This window comes from Canis lupus, chromosome 9 (assembly GCF_011100685.1).
Source record: "Canis lupus familiaris isolate Mischka breed German Shepherd chromosome 9, alternate assembly UU_Cfam_GSD_1.0, whole genome shotgun sequence".
In the NCBI taxonomy this organism is placed as follows: domain Eukaryota; kingdom Metazoa; phylum Chordata; class Mammalia; order Carnivora; family Canidae; genus Canis; species Canis lupus.
Window position 1 is genome coordinate 42819095 of NC_049230.1, and position 27960 is coordinate 42847054.

General features: G+C 43.7%; 3 protein-coding genes across 5 annotated transcripts in view; 1 reads left to right on the forward strand and 2 right to left on the reverse strand.

The window, feature by feature from the left end:
* The window catches only part of KIAA0100 (protein KIAA0100 homolog), a 29950-nt gene extending 29694 nt beyond the window's left edge, over window positions 1-256 (reverse strand). For both annotated transcript variants that reach the window (XR_005364708.1, XM_038548244.1), the window contains exon 1: window positions 109-256. Coding sequence is in view for 1 of the 2 variants with exons in the window: in XM_038548244.1 (XP_038404172.1) it covers window positions 109-173 (65 nt within the window). In the remaining variant the exon portion in view is untranslated. The remainder of the gene's footprint in view (window positions 1-108) is intronic.
* Window positions 257-2340: 2084 nt separating this feature from the next.
* On the reverse strand, window positions 2341-11837 carry SDF2 (stromal cell derived factor 2). Its single transcript, XM_038548265.1, has 3 exons — window positions 11624-11837; window positions 7160-7356; window positions 2341-3235 (listed from the first exon to the last, which is right to left on the reverse strand). The coding sequence occupies exons 1-3, from the start codon at window positions 11772-11774 to the stop codon at window positions 2948-2950; spliced, it is 636 nt and encodes a 211-aa protein (XP_038404193.1). The 5' UTR covers window positions 11775-11837; the 3' UTR covers window positions 2341-2947.
* Window positions 11838-11866: 29 nt separating this feature from the next.
* Window positions 11867-27960, forward strand: part of SUPT6H (SPT6 homolog, histone chaperone and transcription elongation factor) — a 36987-nt gene continuing 20893 nt past the window's right edge. The window contains exons 1-7 of one of the 2 annotated variants that reach the window (XM_038548256.1): window positions 11867-12241; window positions 24395-24536; window positions 25316-25474; window positions 25571-25647; window positions 26007-26199; window positions 26627-26711; window positions 27346-27619. In XM_038548256.1, the coding sequence (XP_038404184.1) occupies window positions 24428-24536; window positions 25316-25474; window positions 25571-25647; window positions 26007-26199; window positions 26627-26711; window positions 27346-27619 (897 nt within the window). In that variant the 5' untranslated portion in view covers window positions 11867-12241; window positions 24395-24427. Of the gene's footprint in view, window positions 12246-24394; window positions 24537-25315; window positions 25475-25570; window positions 25648-26006; window positions 26200-26626; window positions 26712-27345; window positions 27620-27960 lie in introns of both variants that reach the window. The other variant, XM_038548255.1, reaches the window with a different exon arrangement.

The following is a 27960-nucleotide window of genomic DNA, read 5'->3' on the forward strand; positions in this document are numbered from 1 at the left end:
ACCGTCCACTCCAGCCCCCTTCCCCTCCCGCGCGCTTTTCAGGCGAGCGCCCCCTCCTCAATCTCTTGCTTCCTCAGTCCCCGGCCGCTGTGGCCGGGATCCCCTCACCGGCCTAACAGGGCGCTGAGCACGACCAACAGCAAGGCCAACAGCGCGGAGAAGAACAGGGGCATCCCGGCCCCGGCCCGGCCTGGCTCCGGCCCCCGCCCTGCCGGGGCCCCCCCACGCCCGCTCCGCTCTGCGCCGCCGCAGGCCGAGCAGCCGCACGCACAGGAAGGGCCCCGGACAAGGAAGCGTTGGCGCGCGTGCACCCCGCCCCCCACAGCCCGCCAGCCAGCCAGCTGTCTCCCGGCCGCACTCCTCCCCGCCCGCGATCTGGCAGGGCCGACTGGCTGCCTGCGCGAAGTCGGGGCGTGGCTCCAGAGCAGACCGCGGGGGTGGGGGGCGGAACTCGCGCCGACTGACACTCAGGCGCCGCCCCTGGACCCACCCTTCCGCACCCGGAAATGCGGAGCCCGGGGCTTACCCGAGACCGAGTCTGAGCCGGTTCCCGGGCTGGCTACAGACTCCGCCGTCTCATTTCGTCATTTCGGCCGCGGCGCTCCACTTTTAAAGCACTTTCCTAGGGTGATTATAGAGCCCGCTTGGCCACTTAGGGTCCGGACTGAGGGTACTAGTATAACCCTGGGTCACAAGAAGCAGCTGCCCTTTCATACGAGCCTTATCTGAAAATCATTGAGGAGGAAACCAAGAACTAAAGGACATCAGTTAAAATTCCCACCTCATTCTATCCACAAAGGAACGAGTTTTTCATTCATTTTACTGTTTGAATACTGTTCGAGTCAATTAACATGTACTGACCTACTGTGTGAGCAACGCAATTTTCTGGACCCTTCATAGGACAAGTTTTCAGTGTCTACAGTATATATAGCACAATCTGGTCAGTGGGCTGGGGGAATACGACAGAACTACAGAATACTGTTCTTGTCTCTCAGCAACAAATACTTTACCTTGGAAGCAAACTTAATTGCAGGAAATAGGCCATTCAGGATCAACATCATTTTGCCTGTTTCCTCCTCTGTGAAATGAGGAAACTGGACAAAGGTACCTTTCAACTCTAGTACACGCTAAACATTCCGAGGATTTCAAACTAAGCACTTCATATTCCTTTGCTCTTCCATCCTAATCTCCATAAATATCCTCCAAGATTTTACTTGGAAACTTTTTTCAATTCCTTCAAAAAAGCATCATTTCAGTTTTCACATTGGGTTGCCCATAGTTTTAACTCCAACTGGTTTCCTTATCTAGTCCTCTCATCCATCATTTCACCTCTCCCCAAAGACTCTACCATGTTTCAAATTCATACTTATCTCTCAAACACTGTAATCTGAAGCCTCCTAACAAGGTAGGCTTTGTCTGTAAACCCTCAGGAAAGGCCTGACAACTCAGTGAAAACTGTTCAAACCAAGTTGGAGTACCTTGCAACACACCTCCATACTCCCATTCATCTTGTCCAATTTGTTCCCTTTATTCAGCTGATTCCTATCACTTCCTTTCTTCTTTCTCCCCCAGACTGTTTCCAGCCTAGTTCCAGTATCTCAATAACCTTAAATGTTGATTTGTCTATCTTTTTTTCTGGAAATATCCCAAAAGATCAATGTAAATGAAATAGGAAAAGCAGGGAGAGGATGGAGATGGAGCTCAACTAGTTCATGGTCTCAATTTCCTGAAACAAGTCCTTGTGAAAGAGACTAAGCCTTTTAATGCCATGGTTTATGTGTGGCACAGACCGGGTATCCCCAAAAGTTTAATGGTATGTCCATATAGCAAAGGAGGAAAAAAAAAATCATTCTTTCTAAAAATAAGGATGGCTAGTCACTGAAATTCCAGCAGATGTGGCAGACACCTCTGTTCACCACGTCCATGCTCAAAAGACCTAGGAGCAAACTTTCTGGAATTGACCAGCAGACAGGAAGAAATGAGGTAAAGAGAGGACAAAAAGTCTTCTACCCCCTTTTAGAGAAAGATATCCCTACATTTACCAAAAAGAGATAACAGAGCAAAACACAATTGCAGTGTAGTAAAAAGAATGTGAGCCAGACACAGCTAGATTCCTATTCTTATTTACTAGCTTTAAGAATCCAGGCAGTTACTCAACCTCTATGTTCTGTATTGTAAAATCTGTATTATTTTACTGTAAAATTGACCCTGTATCTGTGAAGATTAAAGGAGGTAAGATCTATATATATAATACAGCATCTAGTATTTAGCAGACAGTGAATATTGGTTCCTCTTTCTACCCCTACACCTTTTTCTCAACTGCAGTTAACAAATCCAAAAAACATTTCATTGGCTATTTATTAAGCTGTATTCCTTCAGGGTCTTTGGCCATAATTAGCCAAAATCTAGTAAAAGTGAAGTGCTAGGAGAAAAGTGAAAACAGAAGAAAAATCTGGATGCAAGTAAGGCTCCCAGCATCTCTAGTGATAGCAGTGACTTGTGTAGGACTCCAAGGCCAATCAGATTATAAAACAGCACACTTAATAAATGACAACATTGGTGACTAATAATGAAATTCTTTATCACTTTGGAGAAAGAGTAAAAGTCACACATTGATAATCCATGATGCCAAGCTTCTGAAGAGTAAAAATTTCCCAACGAAGAGAGGTATCTCCCTTAGTTTCTGTTTTATCAATATGAATAAAAACATCTGCTCCTTCACCAGCAAGTCCGGTACTCAAAAAGAACTGACCGAAAGTCTGGAAGAACCACCAATTCAAGTGTGAAGGGCTAAAGCTTCCAAACACAGCCACTGTTTTCTGTCACGCATCTTCATCTCAGTGGGGACATGGCCACTGCCCAGGGAACCTGTGGCAGGGATCCCAAGGTGGAGCAGCAGCAGATGTCATGAACACTGTGTGGTAACAGTGGCTTACAGCTTCCAGGCTCATAGCTCTGCGTGATGAGCTTCTGCCTTTAACAACTCACTGGGCTTCATGAAGATGCCTTCCATGGCTTTCCAGTAGTTGTTCTGGCTTGGCTGGGCCATGCCATGTACCTCCTTTTGCCCACTAATAGGTCGACCATATTGTTCTCCTGTGACGGACAGCAGAACTTCAGTGGAAGAGTGCTTGAACCGCACCTCACCATCCCTCACCCAGTAGGGCCCATTACAGAGCACAGTCCAGTCATCCAGATAATCACCTTCACCTTCCTCACCAAAAGCACTCACTTCCTGAAAGACACAAATGGTAGCAATATTAGCATGACTGACACATAGGCTTGGAAAGGAGAGGGAAAAACTAGGAAGAAAAATAAGAGGCTTTCCAGTATTTAAAAATAAACTGGGGGAAGGATGCCTGGGTGGCTCAGCAGTTGAGCATCTGTCTTTGGCTCAGGGCATGATCCTGGTCCTGGGATCGAGTTGTGCACTGGGCTCCCCGCGAGAAGCCTGCTGCTCCCTCTGTCTATCTCTCTGCCTCTCTGTGTATCACATGAATAAACAAATAAATAAAATATTTTAAAAAAGAAAAAAGTCAGCTTTTAAAAAAATAAAATAAAAATAAACTGGGGGAAAACTTTTAAAATAATAAACAAACTGTGGAAAAAGATAAAAAGACACAAAGGACATGAAATCAGTTGCCCTAGGATTATGTTCCAAATACTAAGTTTGCAAGTAATCCTGTATTTGCCTTATATCTTCTCTTACAGTCTTACTCTTGCTATTTGACTTTAAATATTTCTGCCTCTTTATATTTTAAGAGACCCGGTGAGCAACACAAATTGAAAGGGGGAATGGACTGTGGAGACTGGCAGATCTTGAATCTCCACTCCGTGTAATTCCTTAATTTTCTCCTCTAAAAACTGATGACAGTATCACCTTTACAATAATTTTGAAAACTAAATGAAGTAACAGAATAAATAATAGCAGAGTCCTTCCACTTGTCTTTTAATCCCATTACCCTTAAGGCCAAATATTCAGTTTCTACTGCAATAAAAAAGTTATGGAGTATTTCAGAAATAAATAAATACACGCTAAGCTATATAAACTATATAATTTTAAAGATATTTTTATTGGGTACCTGGGTGGCTCAGTGGTTGAGCATCTGCCTTTGGCTCAGGTCATGATCCCGGGGTCCTGGGACCGAGTCCCACATCAGGCTCCCTGCAGGGAGCCTGCTTTTCCCTCTGCCTATGTCTCTGCCTCTCCAAGTGTTTCTCGTGAATAAATAAATAAAATCTTAAAAAATAATAAAATAGGGGTAGCCCTGGTGGCACAGCGGTTTAGCGCCGCCTGCAGCCCGGGGTGTGATCCTGGAGACCCAGGATCGAGTCCCACATCGGGCTTCCTGCATGGAGCCTGCTTCTCCCTCTGCCTGTGTCTCTGTCTCTCTCTTCGCTCTCTCTGAATGAATAAATAAATAAATCTTTAAAAAATAATAATAATAATAAAATAAAGATATTTTTATTTTTTTATTAATTCTTTTTTTGGTAAAGATTTTATTTATTTATTCATAGAAACAGAGAGGGAGAAAGGGGGGCAGAGGCACAGGCAGAGGGAGAAGCAGGCTCCCTGCAGGGAGCCTGACTTGGGACTCGATCCAGGGTCCCCAGGACGCTGCGCATGGGGGCTGCCCTATTTTTATTTTTTTGAGCAAGAGAGAGAGCACAAACTAGGGGAGAGGCAGACAGACGGGGAGAAGCAGACTCCCTGCTGAGCAGGGAGCCGTATGTAGGGCTGGATCCCAGGACCCTGGGATCATGACCTGAGCCAAAGGCAGATGCTTAACCGACTGAGCCACCCAGGTATCCTCCAAAAACCTTTGTTAAGTCTGATCTAATCGTAACAAAAACATCAGACAAATCCAGAGAGGAGCACCCTATAATATACTTGACCAGCATTCCTCAAAACCGTCGAGGTCATCAAAAAGAAGAGTTTGAGAAACTGTTACACCTAAAAGAAGCCTGAGGAGACATGACAACTAAATGTAATATGATATCCTGGATGTGCTCCTGGAACAGAAAAAGTACAGTAGGTAAAAATTAGGAAATCAAAATAAACTATGGAATTTAGCTGATAACAATGTATGAATACTGCTTTATAAACTGAAGAAAATTTACCATACTAACATAAGATGCTAATAGGAAAAACCACGTGCAAAGTGGGGGTGGGAGGGAAGCAGTCATTAAGGGCTATCTCCTAAAACCTCAAGGCTTAAAAAAAAAATGGCATAATATTGGGAGGCCTGGCTGGCTCAGTAGGTAGAGTATGTGATTATTGATCTCGAGGTGCTGAGTTCAAACCCCACATTAGGCATTGAGCTTATTTTTTTTTAATTAATTAAAAAATAAAAATTAAGGGATGCCTGGGTGGCTCAGCGGTTGAGCATCTGCCTTCAGCTCAGGGCGTGATCCTGGGGTCTGGGGATCAAGTCCCACATCGGGCTCCCTGCAAGGAGCCTGCTTCTCCCTGGGCCTATGTCTCTGCCTCTTTCTCTGTTTCTCTCATGAATAACATCTTTAGAAAAAAGAAATTTTTTTTAAATTAAAAAAGTGGGATAATACTTAATTCATTTTCCTAATGTGGTTAGTTGGCATCATTTAAAATAATAATCTTTTTAAATCTTTATTTTTATTTTTTTATTTAAAGATTTATTTTTATTTTATGATAGAGAGAGAGACAGACAGGCAGAGGGAGAAGCAGGCGCCATGCCAGGAGCCCGACGCGGGACTCGATCCCGGGACCCCAGGAGCGCACCCTGGGCCAAAGGCAGGCGCAAAACTGCTGAGCCACACAGGGATCCCCTCTTTTTAAATCTTTTATTTATTGATTCAGGAGAGACACAGAGGCAGAGACATAGGCAGAGGGAGAAGCAGGCTCCATGCAGGGAGCCCGATGTGGGACTTGATCCTGGAACTCTGGGATCATGCCCTGAGCCAAAGGCAAATGCTCAACCACTGAGCCACCCAGGCGTCCCTAAAATAATAATTTTTATTCAAAATTTAGAAAACGTTTATTACAAGTATAGTTGACACACATTGTTCTAGCAGTTTCAGGTGTACAACATTGTGATTCAACATGTCTATACATTATGCTATGTTCACCGCAAGTATAGCTACCACTGGTCACTACACAATGCTTTTACAATTATCACCAACTACATCCCTATGCTGTACCTTTTATCCCTGTGACTTCTTCATTCCATAGCTAGAAGCCTGTTATCTCCCATTCCCCTTCATCCATTCTGCCCATCTCCCCAATCCGTTCCTCTCTGACAACCATCAATTTGTTCTCTAATAGGTCTGATTCTGCTTTTTGCTGTTCATTTGTTTTCTTAGATTCCATATATAAATGAAGTCATACAGTATTTGTCTGACTTATTTCACTTAGCCTAGTACCTTCTAGGTCCATCCATGTTGTCACAAATGGCAAGATCTCATTATTTTTTTATAGCTGAGTAATATTCTGTTGCATATATATGTATACACCATATTTCCCTCACCCATTAATCTACTGATGTACACTTAGGTTGTTTCCATATCTTGGTGATTTTAAATAATGCTGCAATAAACATAGTGGTGCGTTTATCTTTCCAAATTCGTGTTTTCATTTTCTCTAATACTTAGTACTAGAATTATTGGATCATATATTTCCATTTTTAATTTTTTGAGGAACCTCCATACTGTTTTTCACAGTGGCTGCACCAATTTACATTCCTACCAACAGTGCTCAAGGGTTCCCTTTTTTCCACATCTTTGCCAACACTTGTTATTTCTTGTTTTTTGATTGTAGCCATTCTGTAAGGTATAAGGTAATATCTTACTATGGTATTGATTTGCATTTCCCTGATGATTAGTGATGTTGAACATCTTTTCCTATGTCAACATTGGGTTTCTTTACTGCAGAATTTATCAAGATGACTTATGATATGCTAACACATACCTTTTGTCTTTCCTCATTTCTTGATTTCATCTAGATGTAAAGTCTATTTTGACCAGAAACAATTTCCTTCACACTTATGAGACAAAGGCATTCTCCAGGTCTGCACACACAAAAAAGAGTATCTACACCTTGAAAAGAAAGGGCTAAAACCAAAATATTAGATAACTCAACTGAGTTATGCACAGGGCATCAATGATCCACAGGATGCCATCTCACCTGGTTTCCAGAGAGAGGTGAGGTGAAGTGGTGACTATGAAGGTTTCGGCCAGTGTTGACATGTGTCAGCCGGATGGGCTGGCCACATCTGATGGGGGTTCCTCTCTCACACACTGTAGCTGTTTTCCCCCGTATCCTCCAGTAACTATTGCTGTCATCCACAGAGGTTACACCTGTCACTGACTGCTGCCCACTACCTGCAGTTCAAAAAAAAAAAAAAAAAAAAAGGTAAAGAAAGGAGAGTGAGCTCAACCTAATCCCTCTCTTTTCTAAGGCCAATAATGCGTCCTGTGTCATAAAACAGGTTTGAAGGAGTGGAGAGAGGAAACTCTATGCTTGAAATTTTTTCATCTACAGCATTTAAATATAAGTGAAAAATAATGTTTATATTTCATATAGTACACATACTTAAATATATGTTATTACAATAATACATAAACATCATTATTTTCCGATAAATTATACTTAAGACTGTAGCATATCAGAAAACTAAGAATTTGCATCAAAGGGCACTAAATAAATTAACTTATATCCATTTTTTTTTGAAACACAACTATTAGTCACCTATATACAATAACCTGGATAGCCCCTGGTATATGCCAGGTGTTTAATCACATAATAGAAGTATGTTTAGGGATCCCTGGGTGGCGCAGCTGTTTAGCGCCTGCCTTTGGCCCAGGGCGCGATCCTGGAGACCCGGGATCGAATCCCACGTCGGGCTCCGGGTGCATGGAGCCTGCTTCTCCCTCTGCCTGTGTCTCTGCCTCTCTCTCTCTCTCTCTCTGTGTGACTATCATAAATAAATAAAAATTTAAAAAATAATAAATAAATAAATAGAAGTCTGTTTAATATTATTCAATGCTTACTATGTATTACAATCAAAACCTTGTCACATTTCACAATAAAAAGGAGACCAGCTTTTGCTTTTGCTGTCAACTTTAATCCAAGCAATTAATCACTGCAGGTCCTGAATTCCCCATAAGTTATCTATCAATAGGTTATAAAAGTATTTATAAGGGGACATTTGGGTGGCTCAGCGGTTGAGTGTCTGCCTTCAGCTCAGGGTGCGATCCCAGGGTCCTGGGATTGAGTCCCACATCAGGATCCCTGTATGGAGCCTGCTTCTCCCTCTGCCTATGTCTCTGCCTTTCTCTGTGTGTCTCATGAATAAATAAATAAATAAATCTTTAAAAAAAGGAGGGGTATTTATGGGGATCCCTGGGTGGCTCAGTGGTTTAGCACCTGCCTCCAGCCCAGGGCATGGTCCTGGAGTCCCGGGATCGAGTCCTGCATCAGGCTCCTGCATGGAGCCTGCTTCTTCCTCTCCCTGTGTCTCTGTCTGCCTGCCTCTCTCTCTGTCTCATGAAAAAATAAATAAAATCTTAAAAAAAAAAAAGTATTTGTAAGTCCTCTAAATTTGGTTAATACTGCTTAAAGAGGTACAATTCTTCAGGTTAAAAGGCACCAAGTTAGGGCAGCCGAGGTAGCTCAGCAGTTTAGCGCCTGCCTTTGGCCCAGGGCATGATCCTGGAGTCCCAGGATCAAGTCCCGCATCAGGCTCCCTGCATGGAGCCTGCTTCTCCCTCTGCCTGTGTCTCTGCCTCTCTCTCTCTCTCTCATGAATGAATAAATCTTAAAAAAAAGAAAAAAAAAAAGGCACCAAGTTAAACACATAGCTACAGGCTTAAAAAGGAAAATATACAAATAATAATTGGTAGTAGTCAGCTAATGTGTACTGAGCACTTTCTAAATGTGAGATACCAATCCAAACCTTTTGCCTGAATATTCTTATTTGATACATGTATATATTCTCTAAAGTAGGTATTATTATTATCATCCCCAATTTACACTGGAATGTCAGAAAAGCTGAATAGTACACCCATGGTCACACAGCACCAAGAGACAGCGCTGGGGTTTGAACATAGATAGCCCAACTCTAGAACTCCCACAAAGCTTTACTTTCTGTCGTTATATCAGAAAGACTACTCTCTCATATAAACTCTGGGGATATTCTATTCCCTAAACCTTCATCTACTACTCAATTCTTTAAAGGCACTTGACAGGGGCTCCTGGGTAGTTCAGTGGCTGAGTGTCTGCCTTTGGGTCAGGTCATGATCCCAGGGTCTGGGATCGAGTCCCTTACCAGGTTCCCTGCAGGGTGCCGGTGTCTCTCATGAATCAATAAATAAAATCTAAAAAAATAAATAAAGGCACTTGACACTTTCCTTGTTACTCTCTTTTTTTTTTTTAAGATTTTATTTATTTATCCATAGAGACACAGAGAGAGAGAGAGAGAGAGAGAGAGAGAGGCAGAGGCACAGGCAGAGGGAGAGGGAGAGGGAGAAGCAGGCTCCATGCAGGGAGCCCGACGTGGGACTTGATCCAGGGTCCCCAGGATCAAACCCCGGGCTGCAGGCGGCGCTAAACTGCTGCGCCACCGGGGCTGCCCTGTTACTCTCTCCTGTTCTTCCTAGCTTTGCCTTCAGTCAGCCTGGCCTCACCTGACAGCCTTTTAATGACACCTTTCACACTTAACACATTACACCTTGCACCACAATTATATGGGTGAACGTCTGTAGCCAACCTACCAGCTTCTCTCTATTGCCTCTTCCACTCAGCTCACAATAAGTTTGTTACATCTTTTAAAAAAAAAAAAAAAAAGAGGCAAACCAAGCCTCCTTCCTTACTTCTTGGTTATTGCCTTACAGCTCACTTGGTCCTGGGTTATTATCATGTATCATTAAATTATAGTCCATACTTTGCGTCTTCTATTTTTTCAGTTTTATTCAACCCTTGACTTCCTCTCCCCATGATTCAGAGATCAGACAGCAGATGGGACTGCATTCAGAGTGGTATGGCTGTAGACTCCTCTCCCACCCTTAAACATTGGGATCACTCAGAGTTCAGTCCTTATCCACTCTATACATATATATTTTTTTTTTTTTAAGATTTTATTTGCTAGAGAGAGAGAGAGAGAGAGAATGAGCAGAGGGAGAAGCAGACTCCCTGCAGTCAGCCTGATGCGGGGCTCGATCCCAGGACCCCAGGATCATGACCTGAGCTGCAGGTAGATACTCAACCCACTGATCCACCCAGGTGCCCCTTAAATACTTACTGATCGGAGATCAGGACAAAAGCATTTATACATGCTTCAACAGGTTTTTCAAGTGATTCAAATTGACACCAGATTGAGAACCACAGTTCATTCTGGGCAATCGCAGGTACTCTACCCACATCTTCAATTCCCCCCACCCCCAGTACAATGATGTTGTACTTAACTCTACCTCAGGCTCAGCACAGATCTCTTTTGAGCTCCAGACCGAATCTGGTTCTCAAATCTAGCTGCCCATTACAAGCACCGGAAGAAGTTTTCAAATCTACAGATTCCTATTGTCAGACCTCTCTCCCACACTGATTTAGTAGAATCAAACTAGGAAACTAGATCAAGTTAAAAAGTAACAAGCTAGACACACAGCAGGTGTTCACTGAATGGCTGCTAGGATTATAAGACATCCCAAGGACAACAACTCAGTTCCTTTCCTAGTCTAACTGGTCAGACATGTTTTGAGAATCATAAACCACAGACTAGCCCCCATGCTCTCTTAGCTAATAGCATCATCAGTCATCTAAGATAGAAATCTAGCAATGATCCTAGATGCATTGCGTATCCTCACTAACTTTTCTCTTTTTTGTCAGTTGTTTTCCTGTAACTTGCTAACTGGCTCACTATTGTATCTCCTGTGTCTAGAACAATATTAGGGACATAAGAGTTTATTAAACCTACACTGAATGAATGAACGGGTCAACAAACTGCTAAATTATAAATGAACCCACAAACCAAGCATTTTAATTTCCTATGTTATAAAGCCCTCTAAGCGGTTTCCTCTCAAATTCCAATGAGTGCTTAAAATTCTTACAAGTAGGGTAAAGTTTGAATAAAAAGAGGCCAGAGAAAGAGTTGAAGAGCGAGTTTAAGATGCAGAACAGCTAGAATAGAAAGATACAAAGAGTGAGGTCTTGGAGTTCAAGACTTCTTTGGTACAGCACTTACTGTAATTTTCTACATGTCTGTCTCTCCCGCACTGAGTAGTGCCACCCTGGAGTAGCTGAAAGCAGGGTTTGAAACTGGACAGATTTGGTTCGAACCCCGCCTCTGTCATTCACTAGCTGCAAGGCTCTGAGCATGCGATTTGAGTTTGTTTTCTCATCTGTAAAATGAGGATAACAATCGTCTCCTCCTCGTAGGAATGTTATAAATCCTAAAAAGTACATGTGTAATGTGCCCGATACGTAGCTCACCGGATAGAAGCTGGTACTACGCCCAATTCTCCGCCTCTAGACCTCAGGAATCTCCCCCGAGCTCCTCTAACCTTCCCAAACCACACCCCTCAGATCTTCTCTTGGCTCCGCCCCCTCCGGAGCCTACCAGGCCTTCCCAGCCCACCCGAACCCGGGCAGCAGTACCTGACCCATAGCGCACGTCGTGTGAGTGCAATCGCACGTTGTGGCGCGTATTGAGTAGCTTCACCACAGAGCCGCATGTAACGACAGCCAGATTGGACGCCCCCACAGCATTCCACAAACCTCCCAACAACAGTAGCGACACCACAGCCATCCTAGCTGTAGCGCACAGCCCCTAATCTTCGGAGAAAACTCGGCCCCTCCCCGGAACCGGAAGCTGCGGACGGAACCACAGAGAGGAGGAAATGAGAAAGCCCTCGTCTAGTCTTTATGGTTCCTTTGGCTAGAGCGGCCTGAGGAAGCCGCGAGGCCTGACGTTTCCGATCCCGAAGCTCTGTTCCCAAGTCTCTGTGACACTTACCTTCCTGAACCGCTACGGCAAGTATTCGCGTCCTCCCAAACGAAGCCCCGAGAGCCGGGTGAGAGAAGAGAGAGCAAGAAAGAGCCCGCCCACTCCCAGTGACAGGGAGCCGGAAGTGACGTAGCACGTTGACGCAGCAGCGGCGGCGGTGGCGGCGGAGGGGCCGTGCGGTGGGTCCGTACTATCCTTTCCCAGTCTCGGTTCGACGACTCCATTTTCCTCGGTGGGGGCTTAGCGCACCGGAGTAGCGGCGGCTTCAGGCAGGTAAAGTTCGAACTGGAAAGCGTGTTCCTCTAAACCGGTCAGGTGAGGAACCAGGCTCCTAGGGCCTGGTCCCGTAAGAGAAGAGGTACTGGGGAGCCGTATGCGGGAAGAAGGGGGCCCTCCGGGCCTTCTCTGCTCTATGAGGGGGAAAGGAGAAGGAAACCAGAGTAGTTGCCTAGAGTCTCAGAGCTTTTCCTAACCCTGTGCTACCCGAAACCCGTGAATTGGGTGCCCTGTTGTATCAACAAGCTTCCTGGGATTCCGTCCTTCTCCCGAGAGCTTGTGAAAATTGGGCCACGCCAAAGGATTGGGAATGGAAGGACTTGGGGCTTCTGAGTCAGGATCAGGTGACCGAATTTTTTTGTTCTGGTGGTGTTAAATCTACGGATCTTACAGCAGCTCGGCCATCAGGCTACAGGGCGATGCCAAATACCATCTTTTTCGGTATTGTTAAAAATAAGATTAGAACTTTTTATAGATGGTTGCCTCCATCAGTCGCCTACCACAAACATCAGAATAGGCTATTAAGTCAAAGCTTCATTTTCTTCCAGTTTCTGCCTTTCTCTCCAGGCAGTCCCTTGCTGGAGCAGTTCGTTCCTTTTGGTGGTTTCAAGAAGTGATACTTATTTTTCTTTAAGAGGAGGCCTAAGCTCTCTGATAATATGTCCATGGAAATTCACTGTAATATCAGAAGTAGCAAGGGAGTATTGAGTTACACCGCTGCTATTAACGAACATAGAGAGTGTAAACAGTTTTGAATTTGATTAATTTCTTCGAGAGAAAAAAACGCCTACTTGCACTGTTTATTTGGAAGTGACTGGTTCTAAAGTGTATTGATTACAAAAGTGTGATTGTTTCCTTATCCTCTGAATTTAGATCCCTTTTCTATCACTTGTGTCCCTTCAGCCAGTACAAATACATTCTTCTTTAGCTGGCTTGTATGGCTACAAGATAAGATAAGCATAGTTACTCCCTAAGAGGTTTAAATCTCATTTAGAGGTTAATCACGTTTAGAAGTGGTGCAGTCTAGAGAGGCTCAGTCACGTTTCACAGTTGTCCCTCAGTAGCCCTTCACAAGAAGGGGCTATACTGGAAACGGTCTTTGGAGGCAAGTAAATTTGCCCTTGGTCTTAAGTTCTTGATCTCAGTAAGTGGCACTGTGATCAGGACCCTGTGTAAAGTCCTTGGATTCTTCCTATTATTCTCCAGTAAAATCAGTCACCCAGTCCTACGTTGCCATGACATACACATTATGTTCTGGCATCCCCCTTATCCCCCTCCAACTATCCTCCTACTTTTTTGATTTCCCTTCAAAGTCAGATTTCTCTGTGTGTCAACTTTCTTGAATTTTATTCATTCTTCGGACTCTACTAGTCTGGTATCTCTTATAACCACTTGGTTGAAATTTTTCTGGTCAAGGTTACCAGTGATTTCTGTATTGCTAAATATCATGGATACTTTGTTCTTTCCTCAATCCCTGAAATATGCAACACAGTTTACTCTTGTCTTGCAGCTTTCTTCTCTTGGTTTCATTGACACTTCACTACTGAATTGTCTCCATTTCTCTGGTTGCTCCTTCTCAGTCTCCTTTGCTAGGCATTTTTGCTATCTACCTAGTTTCTAAGTGTTGAATTTCCTTCAGAGTTTAATCTTGGGCTCTCTGCCTACTTCCTTTAGGTGATCCAGTTTCATGGCTTTAATTACCATCTGAAAGCTGGCACCTGTCAAGTTCAAATCTCTAGCCAGCCTTTTCTATATTCAAGAATCCATACACAGAATGCCTGTTTAATAGCTCCATTTGGATGTCTCTCAGACATCCCAAACCTAACATCATAATAAAAATAACATTTTAACTTTTTTCTTTTAAAGATTTTATTTACTTATTCATGAGAGACAGAGAGAGAGGGAGGCAGAGATACAGGCAGAGGGAGAAGCAGGCTCCCTGCAGGAGCCTGATGCGGGACTCAATCCCGGACCCCGGGATCACGCCCTGAGTCAAAGGCAGACGTTCAGCCATTGAGCCACCAGGCATCCCTCAAAAAGAACATTTTAGTTTTTGCATCATTCCAAACCTGGTTTGTACTGTCTCACTAGTACTCTCGTCCACATGGTACCAAGGCCAGACCTCTGAGAATCCTCTGGGATTCTTTTCCCTTGCTATCCTTCTCCCGAAGTCTTTTGGTAAGTCCTGTCACTTCTTCCAAAATATATTTCATTTTTTTTTTAAGATTTTTTATTTATTTATTCATAGAGACACAGAGAGAGAGAGAGGCAGAGACACAGGCAGAGGGAGAAGCAGGCTCCATGCAGGGAGCCCGACGTGGGACTCGATCCAGTGTCTCCAGGATCATGCCCTAGGCTGCAGGCGGCGCTAAATGCTGTGCCACAGGGGCTGCCCCCAAAATATATTTCTAATCTGTTTTCTGTTCTCCATCTCTGCTTCTATCCTATTCCAAACCACCATCATCTTTTGCCTACAACAGTGGTATCCTCAGTTTTTCCTGTTTCCATCCAGATCCCACTGCAGTTCATTTTGCAGGTAGCTGGTCAGTCTAATCATATCACCTTGCTTTAAACACTCCAGTGGTTTTCCATGGCCTTCAGAGCCTCCACTTAAACAGGCCCCTCCTTCTGCAACTCTACTGCCTTCACCATTCTCTGGTCACATTGTCCTTGGGACATTGCCTACCATATGCCAAGTTCTTGCCCACCTTTTCTACTAGGAATCTCTTCCTTTGGCTCTTTTTTTTTTTTTTTTTTAATTTTTTATTTATTTATGATAGTCACACACACACACAGAGAGAGAGAGAGAGGCAGAGGCAGAGACACAGGCAGAGGGAGAAGCAGGCTCCATGCACCGGGAGCCCGACGTGGGACTCGATCCCGGGTCTCCAGGATCACGCCCTAGGCCAAAGGCAGGCGCCAAACCGCTGCGCCACCCAGGGATCCCTTCCTCTGGCTCTTGATACCACATCCTACTCATTGTTGACATCAGCCTAAACTCACCCTCTCAGAGATGAGGGTATTTATTTCCTTCCTCGTAATTACACCAAGGTTTATTTTGTTTGTGGTTTGTCTCTTACACCAGAATACAAGTATTCTAGGAACAAGGACTTTTGTTTTCTACATGCTTGACATGTAGTAAGCACTTATTAAATAAATCTTTGCTGAATTACCAAGTAAACTAAGTCAGTTCTGTTTAAAACCCTGCAGGGAGGACGCCTGGGTGGCTCAGCTCTTGAGCACCTGCCTTCGGCCTGGGGCATGATCCTGGAGTCCCAGGATCAGGTTCCCACATCAGGCTCCCTACATGGAGCCTGGTTGTCTCTGCCTCTCTCTGTGTGTGTCTCTCATGAATAAATAAAATCTTTAAAAAATAAAATAAAATAAAGCCCTACAGGCGCTTCCCAGCACCTTTTAGGGTCCAAAATCTTTAACTTACCCTATCAAGATCCTTAGAGCTTCACTCCAACTCATTATGAACCTTTCTCCCTCTCTCTAGTCAAACTGGCTCTCACTGTCCCTGCTACAGCATATCCTGAGGCTTCTGCTGGAAGTACTCTTCTCCAATACCACTACTCCTCACATGACCACCAAAGAAGCCAGTTCCTTGGCTAATTCCTCCACAATCTTACAATCTTTATTTAAAGTCACTTCCTCGGGGATCCCTGGATGGCTCAGCGGTTTGGCGCCTGCCTTCGGCCCAGGGCATAATCCTGCAGTCCCGGGATTGAGTCCCACATCAGGTTCCCTGCACGGAACCTGCTTCTCCCTCTGCCTGTGTCTCTGCCTCTCTCTCTGTGTCTCTCATGAATAAATAAATAAAATCTTTAAAAATAAATCAATAAATAAAAATAAAGTCACTTCCTCAAAACCGGATTGGAGTCCACTCTTACAGGCTCCCATGGTACCTTGATCATCAGTTCTTTCAATTACTCCTTTAGTTCTAGATCAGGGGTCAGTAAACTAAAGCTCCTTGGCTAAATAGGCCACTCCCATTCATTTACATATCATCAGTGTTAGATTTTGTGCTACAGTGGCAGATCTGGCCCTCTGTGGTTTGATGACCCCTGTGCTAGGGCAGGAACTATATATTCCCCAGTGTGTGTGGCAGAAAACTCAGTAACTTATTCCCTCCCTGTGTTGCAGGGATTTTGACTCTGGTTACGTATTTCAGTTTCTGCTCCTCTTTTGTCCTTTCCTTATTCTGCAAGGAAACGTGGAAAGAAAAGAGATAACTCATATTTTTAAATAATTACTTATGTAAGTCATCGTCAACAATAATGTTTTTTATACTGTTATTTAAAAAATCATAAGATTGTTATTTCCTATAAATGTGGTGTGCACATTAAAATGACGATAGGTAGAGTAACTTTTTCTGTATATTTTTCAAGTAATCTCTATACCCAACATGGGACTTGAACTCACAACCCTGGGGTGAGGAGTAGAGTTGCATGCTTTACTGACTGAGCCAGCCAGGCACCCCCTAACTTTTTATTTTAACATCTTGATTTGGTTTGATTAGGATTTTTCTTAAGGAGTAGTACTAAAGTTTAAAAACTTGTCTAGGGATCCCTGGGTGGTGCAGCGGTTTGGCGCCTGCCTTTGGCCCAGGGCGCGATCCTGGAGACCCGGGATCGAATCCCACGTCGGGCTCCCGGTGCATGGAGCCTGCTTCTCCCTCTGGCTATGTCTCTGCCTCTCTCCCTTTCTCTCTCTGTGACTATCATAAATAAATTAAAAAAAAATAAAAATAATAAAAATAAAAAAATAAAAATAAAAACTTGTCTAGGGGACGCCTAGGTGGGTCAGTGGTTGAGCGTCTGCCTTCAGCTCGTGGTGTGGTCCTGGGGTCCTGGGATCAAGTCCCACGGGCTCCCCTCAAGGAGCCTGCTTCTCCCTCTGCCTGTGTCTCTGCCTCTCTGTGTCTCTCATGAATAAATAAAATCTTAAAAATAAATAAAAACTTGTCTAAAGTAGATTCTGAATACTTCACGTATTAAACTTTCAGGTTTTTGGATTCCACATTGGATTGTCATTTCTGAACACTTTTGGAATAGCCCTGGGCTTTTGCTCATAAAATACAGAATATCTTCTCGTTGAAACTCCACACCAGGGGATCCCTGGGTGGCGCAGCGGTTTGGCGCCTGCCTTTGGGCCAGGGCGCGATCCTGGAGACCCGGGATCGAATCCCACATCGGGCTCCCGGTGCATGGAGCCTGCTTCACCCTCTGCCTGTGTCTCTGCCTCTCTCTCTCTCTCTCTTTCTGTTGTGTGACTATCATAAATAAATAAAAAAAAAAAAAAAAAAAAAAAAAAAGAAACTCCACACCAGACTTGTGGGTCTGTTCCCTATACCGCTAGGCCCGTTCAGACCTAAGACTTTGCTCATGTTGCTATTTCCAGGTTATCTGCTTAACTCTTCTCAATTTAGGCATCACCTTTTCTGAGGCATTCTCTGACCTTTCTCTCCTTATATTGCTCTCAGTCCTGGTATATAACTATAATACAACATTCATTATGCTTTGTCATAACTTCATTTATAAGTTTTTTGAGATAGCTTTTGAACTCTATCAAAGTAAAAAGCATATTTTACTCTTTTTTATATACCTAACTTTTAGCACAGACCTTAATTCTATATGCGTGTATATGTATATATATATATATATATATACACATATACACACACACACGCACGCACATAAGAGTAAATGTTAATTGAAGCTGGCAGTGGAGAGAATTAACAGACATCTTGTTTTGCTCTGGTCTCCTTTTAATTGCCTCCTACATCATCTTGTTCAAAAGGAGGGACCACCAGGGGCCTCCCTGTGGCAATCTGATCCCAGCTCCATTCCCCTTCCAGAGAATGTCATGGTAACCACCACCCTCTCCCTTTGAGCCACATCTTGTACTGCAGCTTTCCTTCTGCCTGGAGAAACTTCCTTTCACTAATCCCTGCTCCTTCTAGACCTATTTCAGTAGTAAATTTAACTTATGGTCTGAATATAGGGAAAATTCAGGAGCATAAGTACTAAATAAGAAATTTAAACTCCGCTGGGTTCATCCCATATCATATGTTAATAATAATAATAATCATATGCTAATTAGTATTTTTGTTCTGGAATAGTTGCTACTTGCCAGCCTCAGCCTGCAGTGCTGCTGCAGCGCCCTCCGCACATCTAGCTCCTGCAAGTTGCAGCAAGTCAGGCTTGCTTCTGGCACACCTCTTTTAACTGAAAGTCTTGGCAGTGAGCTAGATTGGAAGCATTCCCCGCTATAGCACAGCATATACTCTATTGCTAACCTAGGGAATGGGAGGAAAGCTGCGTGTAGCACAGAGCACCAGCTGCCCCCCCACCCCCCGGGACTGGAAAAAGCTGTTGTTTTCATCAGGTAGGCTGTTTCTCTCTAAGTAGACTGGAAGGCATCTGGTCTGTAAGAGCTGGCATTTAATGTGAAGATGTTGAGGATTTATAAGACTGAATTTGTGGGTCTGATAGCCTAATTCAAGCAATGTGTGGAGGCTGCTGTACCCAATAATGGCTTAGTTCCGCGGGGGGTGGAGGGGTGGTGTCAAGATTAAAATTAGAGCAGGAGATTTAATTAGCAGTTTTTAGATACTCACTATTGGCAGTTGTCAAAGTAAATTACCTTAAGGACACAGAAATCTTGGGGGAAAAGGAGCATCAGTCTAACCGCAAGACTTTTATCACTGCCCTGTGGGATGTCTCACAACTATATAGCATAGCAGCTCTCAAATGTTTTAATCTTGGGACACTTGTACACTCTTAAGGATAATTTAAAATTGCAAAGATGTTTTGGTTATGTGAGTTATATCTATTGATATTTATGATATTTTCATATTTTAATGTGTCATTTTGATTTGATAAGAAATTCAAATTGGGTATATTGGGACGCCTGGGTGGCTCAGCGGTTAAGCGCCTGCCTTCAGCTCAGGGTGAGATCCTGGAGTCCCTGGATCAGGTCCCACATCAGGCTCCCTGTATGGAGCCTGCTTCTCCCTCTGCCTGTGTCTCTACCCCTCTCTGTCTCTGTGTCTGTCTCTCTTTCATAAATAAATAAATAAAATATTTTTTAAAAATTGAGTATATTCATTTTACAGTCATAATAAAGCCAGCACCAAAAAAAAAAAAATATATTTGGGAGTATACAGGTATATTAAACTAATAAATTATACATCCTTTTTTTAAGATTTATTTATTTATTTATCAGAGATCTAGAAAAGCAGAAACATAGGCAGAGGGAGAAATAGGCTCCCCAAGGGGAGTCTGATGCGGGACTAGATCCCAGATCCCGGGATCACTCCCTGAGCCCAAGGCAGACAACGCCCAACCGCTGAGCCACCCAGGCAGCCTCACATTATACATCTTAAACTTACACAATGTTTTATGTCTATTATATGGCAATAAAGCTGTGTGTGTGGGTGGGGGGGGTGATAGTAAGTCCTCTACATCTTAATATAAATAATGCTTTTATGAAACCAAAACAAAAGTAGTGAGAAGAGCAATGTTGTTGTTTTTTTTCCCCAAATCTTTTTAAAGATTTTATTTATTTATTTGAGAGGGAGCATGTGCATAGGAGTGTGAGGATTAGGGGGAGCAGAGGGAGAGGAACAAGCAGACTCCACCCAATGCAGGGCTCAATCCCACACCACAAGATGACCTGAGACAAAACCAAGAGTCAGATGCTTAACTAACTGAGCCACCCAGGTGCCCCACCCCCCCCATCTTTTTAATGTCTGTCTTAATAGAATATAGCTGGATTTTCATATTTGTTTTTGCATTCAATGTTGTGATACAACACATTATATTACCTCTGGAAAACTCCACCGTATGCTCGAGAGAAGGTGGTCCCCGGACCATACTTTGAGACCTGCTGATATAGTAGAAACAACTGTGACTTTGGAATCAGACACACCTTAACTCAAACCTCAGCTTTTGTGTTGGATATCTGTATCAGCCTGAACAAGTGATTTATTTTGTCTCTGTCATCTCCTTTGTTGAATGCAGAGAGAAGTGCAGTATAACTCCTAGGACAGCATAGGGGTTAATAGGTATTCTTAAGTGTCTGGAACCTGGTAGATGTGTAAGTACTGTTCCTCTGGGTACTTTTTTTTTTTATTTTTTTATTTTTTTTTTTTTTTGCTTTAAGGAAGTGCCTGTATTAGTCTTGCTTGGGTTTTGTGTGAGTGTTGTGGGTTGGTTTCTAATTCTTTTCCCATGCCTATTCTCTACATATAATACATAAAATTGTTCTATGGTCATTATTTTTTTAAAAGATTTTATTTATCTGACAGCATGCACAAGCAAGGGGAGCAGGAGAGAGAGAAGCAGACTCCCTGCTCGGCAGGGAGCCTGATGCAGGACCCTGGGATCAAGCCAAAGGTAGACACTTAACCAACTGAGACACCCAGGCACCCCCTCTGGTCCTTATTTGTTTTCATATCTCTCTCCCTCTACCAGAAATCCACTCCTCAATAACAAATAATCCTGTTTTCTCCTCGAATTCCTAGGTCCTAGCAGAATGTATGTACCTGGCAGTCATTCAGTAATACTTGAATAACATCTAAAACCTCAACCTGAAATTGAACATAAGACCATATCATTGCCCCTCTCTCTCCACCAGAACACGGTATCTTCAGTTTTGTTTCCTTGAGTTCAGTCAATCTTAAATTAATTGGTTGTGGTATCAGTTGATATCACTAAGAGTAATTTTCAGAAGAATTAGAGCCCTAGCACTTAAGGCTCCTTCTAGAGCTCAGACCATTTCTGGTAACTGTTACCCAACCTCCTCTTTTCTCCCATCCCACTGCCATCTTTCCTTGGTTAGGTGGCAACAGTATGAGAAAGTAAGTAATTTATTTAACAGATATTTAGTGGTTCCTGTTTTGTACAGGACACCTAGAAGGGTGCAGCTTACATAGTACAGAATCACAAAGTGCCGTGGGATGCCTCTTGTGTTGCCATTTGTTTTCATGGGGTTTTTTTAGCCCTTCTGTTAGGTAGGGTCTCTAATTTCCAGAAGCTTATGGGTTTTTTTTGTTTGTTTGTTTGTTTTTAAGATTTTATTTATTTGGGGATCCCTGGGTGGCTCAGCGGTTTCACGCCTGCCTTTGGCCCAGGGCGCGATCCTGGAATCCCGGGATCGAGTCCCACATCGGGCTCCCGGCATGGAGCCTGCTTATCCCTCTGCCTGTGTCTCTGCCTCTCTCTCTCTCTATGTCTATCATAAATAAATAAATATTTTTTTAAAAAGATTTTGTTTATTAAAGGGGGAGGGCAGAGACACAGACAGAAGAAGAAGCAGGCTCCGTGTGGGGAGCCCGATGTGGGACTCAATCCCGGGTCTCCAGGATCATGCCCTGGGCTGAAGGCGGCGCTAAACCGCTAAGCCACCGGGGCTGCCCCAGAAGCTTATGGTCTTAAGTGTGAAAAACAGGCACATACACAGTGGACCATAATTCAGGACAAGATGAGGACTGATGCTGAGTTTATCAACAGCCAGCTTCAGGTTTCAGGATAGGATCTTGATGTTATGATGTGTGTGATGTGTGCTATTTTTTAAAGTCCTGCAAAGCCTGAGGCACCTGGGTAAGCACATTCAGTTAAGTTTCTGGCTCTTGGTTTCAGCTCAGGCCCTGATCTCAGGGTTGTGAAATCCAGCCTTGTATTGGGCTCTGTGCTCTGTGCTCAGTGCAGAGTCTACTTCATATTCTTTCTCCTCTCTTCCTCTCTCTGTCTCTCTGTCTCTCTCTTTTGTCAAATAAATCAATCAAATTAATTAAGTAAAATAAAGTCCTACAAGGCCCAGGAAACTCCATGTTATGGTTCTGCCATTTCCAGGCTCTGGACGAGTCTGAAAGCAGCGAAGTAGAAGACAAAATTGGGATTTGTTGGTACAAAATTGTAGAATGCTGAGGAAAATTAACCCCAAGATTCAAAATCAGACTCAGTTAACATTTTTTGAAACTGTAAACTAGGTTCTTTCCCTCTGTGTTATGTAATAGTCTCAACTACTCGGCAAAGTAGGTAGCACTATTCCTGTTTTCCAGATGAGGCTGATATCCAGACAAATTAAATAATTGGCTTAGTTTATATATCTAGTAGATGTTGGGACCAGGTTTATTTTTTTTTTTTTTAATTTATTTATGATAGTCACACAGAGAGAGAGAGAGAGAGAGGCAGAGACATAGGCAGAGGGAGAAGCAGGCTCCATGCACCGGGAGCCCGACGTGGGATTCGATCCCGGGTCTCCAGGATCGTGCCCTGGGCCAAAGGCAGGCGCCAAACCTCTGCGCCACCCAGGGATCCCTGGGACCAGGTTTTGATCTCTACTCTTGAGCCCAGCAATCTTTGTATTTAACTATGTTGCCTTTATTTTGTAGACCATGAAAGTCACATTCAAAGTTTTTTTGCTGGGAAGGTAAATGTAAAAATAGGTTTATGAATCTAATATTTCTAAAAAGACCCCCTTTTCACCCAAATGCTCCCAACTAGTAGTCACACAAGTGGGCTCAAGTTCATGAAATATTATTTAATCTGTTGAAAAGAATTTTCCTTTTGACTCTGTCAGCAGCCAGGTATAGTGTGTATGAAAGTGCCTGTCATTAAGTTGGCACTTGTTTCCCAAATTTCTTATGAGCAATTCATAGAATCTCCCTGCTGCCACCAAATGCCTACCTACATAATCATTAAATTTTTTCCTCATTTGCCCTTGCCCCTAAATGATGAGTGAGATAAAATTCTTTGGTATACAGTTAACCCTTGAACAGTGCAGGAGTTAGGGCACTGGCCTTCCATGCAATCAAAAATCTGTTTATAACTTTTTTTTTTTTTTAATATTATTTATTCAGGGATGCTTGTGGCTCAGGAATTGGGTGTCTGCCTTTGGCTCAAGGCGTGATCTCAGGGTTCTGGGATTGAGTCCCATCGGGCTTCCTGAATGGAGCCTGCTTCTGTCTCTGCCTCTCTCTCCCTCTGTCTCTCATGAATAAATAGAATCTTAAAAAAAAAAAAAAAAGATTTTATTTATTCATTTGACAGAGAGCACAAGCAGGAGAGCAGCAGGCAGAAGAAGGAGAAGCAGGCTTTCCACGGGGCCGGGAGCCTGATGCAGGGCTCGATTCCAGGACCCTGAGATCATGACCTGAGCTGAAGGCAGATACTCAACTGACTGAGCCACTCTGGCACCCCAAAAATCTATATAACTTATGACTCCCCAAAAACTTTACTAATAGCTTACCATTGCCTGGGATAACATAACACAACCTGAATAGTTCATTAACACATATTTTGGGCATTATATGCACTATATACCATATTCTTAAAGTAAGCCTGAGAAAAGAAAATGTTAAGAAAATCACATGGATGAGAAAATATATCTACAATACTCTTATTTATTGAAAAAAATCAGTAAGTGGACCCATGCAGCTCAAACTCCTGATTTTCAAGTCAGCTAGCTATGTAGAGAGAAGTCCGGTGTAATCATTTATCTTTTTAAAGGCACACGTAGGGGATCCCTGGGTGGCTCAGCGGTTTAGCACCTGCCTTTGGCCCAGGGCGCGATCCTGGAGTCCCAGGATCTAGTCCCGCATCAGGCTCCTGACATGGAGCCTGCTTCTCCCTCCTCCTGTGTCTCTGCCTGCCTCTCTCTCTCTCTCTCTCTCTCTCTCTCTTTCTCTATCATAAATAAATAAATCTTTTTTAAAAATTTAAAAAAATAAATAAAGGCGCACGTAAGAGGAGTAACCATGGGAGGAGTGGAAAATGGATGAAATGGACCCATCTGATTTTTTTTTTTTTAAGATTTTATTTATTTGTTCATGAGAGACACAGAGAGAGAGAGAGAGAGGTAGAGACACAGGCAGAGGGAGAAGCAGGCTCCATGCAGTGAGCCCAATGCGGGACTCGATCCCGGGACCCTTGGATCACGCCCTGGGCCAAAGGCACCAAACTGCCGCGTCACCCAGGCATCCCAACCCATCTGATTCTTAACTGTCTCTTCCTTAGGTGGGAATGATTGAGGGGGCAGAGCAGTGGCTTGTGGCTAAAAGGCTGTTTGTGGAAAGAGTTAAGGACACTCTGTAAAGTCATGTGTCTCATTTATCCTTATCTTCCTTCCTTCTTTAGTCATCCTTAGGCAGGCGGTGAGAAGCTGCAAACATGTCTGATTTTGTGGAAAGCGAGGCCGAGGAGTCAGAGGAAGAGTACAATGATGAAGGCGAAGTGGTGCCCCGAGTCACCAAGAAATTTGTGGAAGAGGAGGATGACGGTGAGGAGGCCCCAGCCTCAAGCTTCTCCCCACTATTGCTAAGCTTTGGATAGTTGGATTCTTGCTGATGAGAGGCTCAGGCTGAGCACAGAAGTTATCACACATGAGGTACCAGCTTGAGAATTTTCAGTAATTTATAGCAAATACTTACTGAGCATCTGACTGCTGTATGCCAGGCACTGTGCCTAGAATTGGAGTATGAAATAAAGACCCTGCAATCATGGAGTTTATGTTAGTGGGAGGGGACAGAGAGTAAACCAACAAATAAATATATACATAATGTTTTCCTCTTTGAGAGACCTAGCAGTGTTGGTATTTATGTGCCCAGTTTTCTATTTCTCTGGCCAAACCCAACCATTAGGATCCTCAGCAGAGTAGAATCATGAAATGGCTTTAAAGACAGAAAAGTAAATACAAGTTTTATTAAAAGAATTATAGATAGAAGAAATCATATGGCTGCTGAATTTATAAACTAAGATGGAAACAAAGATTATTGGTGGCTCTAAAACTCCTAGTAGGACTTTGAAGAGCCCAAATAATTAGGAGGATCATCTTGCCTAAAGACAGATGGTGAACATAGAAAGGAGATACTACTTTTCCAGATGCTGCTGCTCTAAGTTAGTGATCATGTTTTATATCTTCAGGTGAGACTGAAAAGTTAACATGGCACCCATATCATTAGGTTTAGAGCAGAAAGAGAATCACAGTTTAAGCAGGTGGCCCTATCCCACCCCAACCCGTTACCCAAACTCTATGCTTCAAACATACATGTTTTCCAGATGAGGAGGAGGAGGAAGAGAACCTAGATGATCAGGATGAGCAAGGCAATCTGAAAGGCTTTATCAATGATGATGATGATGAAGATGAAGGGGAGGAGGATGAGGGTAGTGACTCTGGTGATTCAGAAGATGATGTTGGCCACAAGAAGAGAAAACGCAGTGAGTAGTCTCTCCTCAGTCAAGTAAGGCTGGGGTGGAAGTTGCAGTGGAGAAGGGGCCTCCACATCACCATGGGTAACACTTTGTTTTCTCCAGCATCTTTTGATGACCGCCTGGAGGATGATGATTTTGACCTCATTGAGGAGAATTTGGGTGTCAAAGTCAAAAGAGGAGTAAGTGTCATTCTTTGTCTCTGTCCCTGGGGATGAAGGAAAAAGCCCTTGAAATTGAGTGATTTGGGGGGAGAAGACACCTCCAGAACAATTTGGGAAGCATCAGAGAAGAGAATATTGCTCCGTGTCCTTATGCCATGGAGACTAGAGTTGCATCCCACGTCTGGGTGCCTGTTAGAAAAAGGCCTGTCAGAGTTTCAGGGGTGGGCCTTAGTGCTGAAAGAGCATAACTTAATGTGTTCTTTGCCATCTCCCTTGGTCAGTGGAACTATGGTGGGGATATGAGAATGAGACTAGAAAACAAGCATCATTATGCTAGTCTCCTCAGGCCCTGATGAGACAGGTTTTCCCACCCCTAGCAAAAATACCGACGTGTCAAAAAAATGTCAGATGACGAGGATGACGACGAGGAGGAATATGGCAAAGAGGAACATGAAAAAGAGGCTATTGCAGAGGAAATCTTCCAGGATGGGGAAGGGGAAGAAGGGCAGGAAGCTGTGGAGGCCCCCATGGCTCCTCCAGAGGAGGAGGAGGAAGATGATGAAGAATCAGGTATGTGACATCAGGCAGGAACGCCTGTGTTTGGGTGGGTGTTGGGATTGCATAGACCCTAAGAGCAGGATGGGAAACCATTCTTCAGCTACAGGGCTTGCAGCATTTGACAGAAAGTTCATTTTTAGGAGCCTCCCTATTCTTCTCACTGGCCTCCTACATGGTAGGAACTAAAGCCATTCAGGGGATCCCTGGGTGGCGCAGCGGTTTAGCGCCTGCCTTTGGCCCAGGGCGCGATCCTGGAGACCCGGGATGGAATCCCACGTCGGGCTCCCAGTGCATGGAGCCTGCTTCTCCCTCTGCCTGTGTCTCTGCCTCTCTCTCTCTCTCTCTCTCTGTGACTATCATAAATAAATAAAAAATTAAAGCCATTCAGTCCTGGTTCATGCTCTGCCTCTGAGCACTAATCCCTTCCTTCCTTGCCCAGACATCGATGACTTTATTGTGGATGATGACGGACAGCCCCTGAAAAAACCTAAGTGGCGGAAAAAGCTACCTGGATACACAGATGCGTGAGTGGGGTCTGGTACAGGGTGGTGATACAGACATCTGAGTAGGTACAGTCAGGAAGGAGGAAGTGAGGTTTCTGCCAAAACTGGGACATCCCAGCTCTTAACTGTTTGGCTTCCTTGCCTTAGATAACCTTTACTAGGCAAGAATTTCACACTGCTCCTAGAAGCCCTGAGAGCTCTCTACATTATAGGGCCGCTGTGGAATCAGGGTGGAGTCACGTGTGTAGGCCTCCATCCAGCCTCCCTCTGCTCCTGTAGCTCCATGTTTATTCATTTAAACATTTGCCTTCTAAGTGTAATTTTCTTCTAAGAAAACTTTTGCTCTAAGAGGATACTGTAATGCCTTAGCAGAAGATATATCTGCTGAGCAGAATATGGACCTACCTGCCCTTGTTCTGTTTGATTTCCCAACACTGGCACATACCAACCATGGGCTTTTATCTTCCATAAATAATAGTTTTCCCAGAAATCTTCCCTAACTAAGCCTTTATTGCACTGTAAGTATGCTTTTTAAGATTTACCTTTCTCTTAACATTCTGGGTTTCCTTTGGGGCAAGCAGAGGATCTCTGCATGGGCTGCATCTGTTTCCTCTCACTAGAGCCTAAGCCAAATGCCTCTTGCTGTCACCCACAGGGCCCTGCAGGAAGCCCAGGAGATTTTTGGTGTGGACTTTGACTATGACGAGTTTGAGAAATACAATGAGTATGATGAAGAACTGGAGGAAGAGTATGAGTATGAGGATGATGAGGCTGAAGGTGAGATCCGAGTGCGCCCCAAGAAGACCACCAAGAAACGTGTGAGCCGCAGGAGCATCTTTGAGATGTATGAGCCCAGCGAGCTGGAAAGCAGCCACCTCACAGATCAAGACAATGAAATCCGAGCCACTGACCTGCCTGAGAGATTCCAGGTAAGAAAGCTTCTTTCCTTCTGCCAATCTGTCATTGCCTGCCCTGAGCCTCCTTGCTCCTGGGGTTGTAGCAGAGAAATAATCTAGTAGTAATCTGATGTTGAATGGTATATAGGAAGTTGGCTTTGAACCCCATCTGACCAGGAAGTGCAGGGAGTCTAGGTTTTAGAGAAGGCTCTTGTGCTGCTTATGCTTCTTGAAATGGCACTCTTTCTTTAGTAGGATATATAAGGTGTCTACTTCGTGCCAAGACGGTGCTGGAAATGTGTGTGTGTGGAACACACATTTGTGTCCTGAAATGGTATATGTAAATGGTATATGTGTTTCCTACACGGGATACA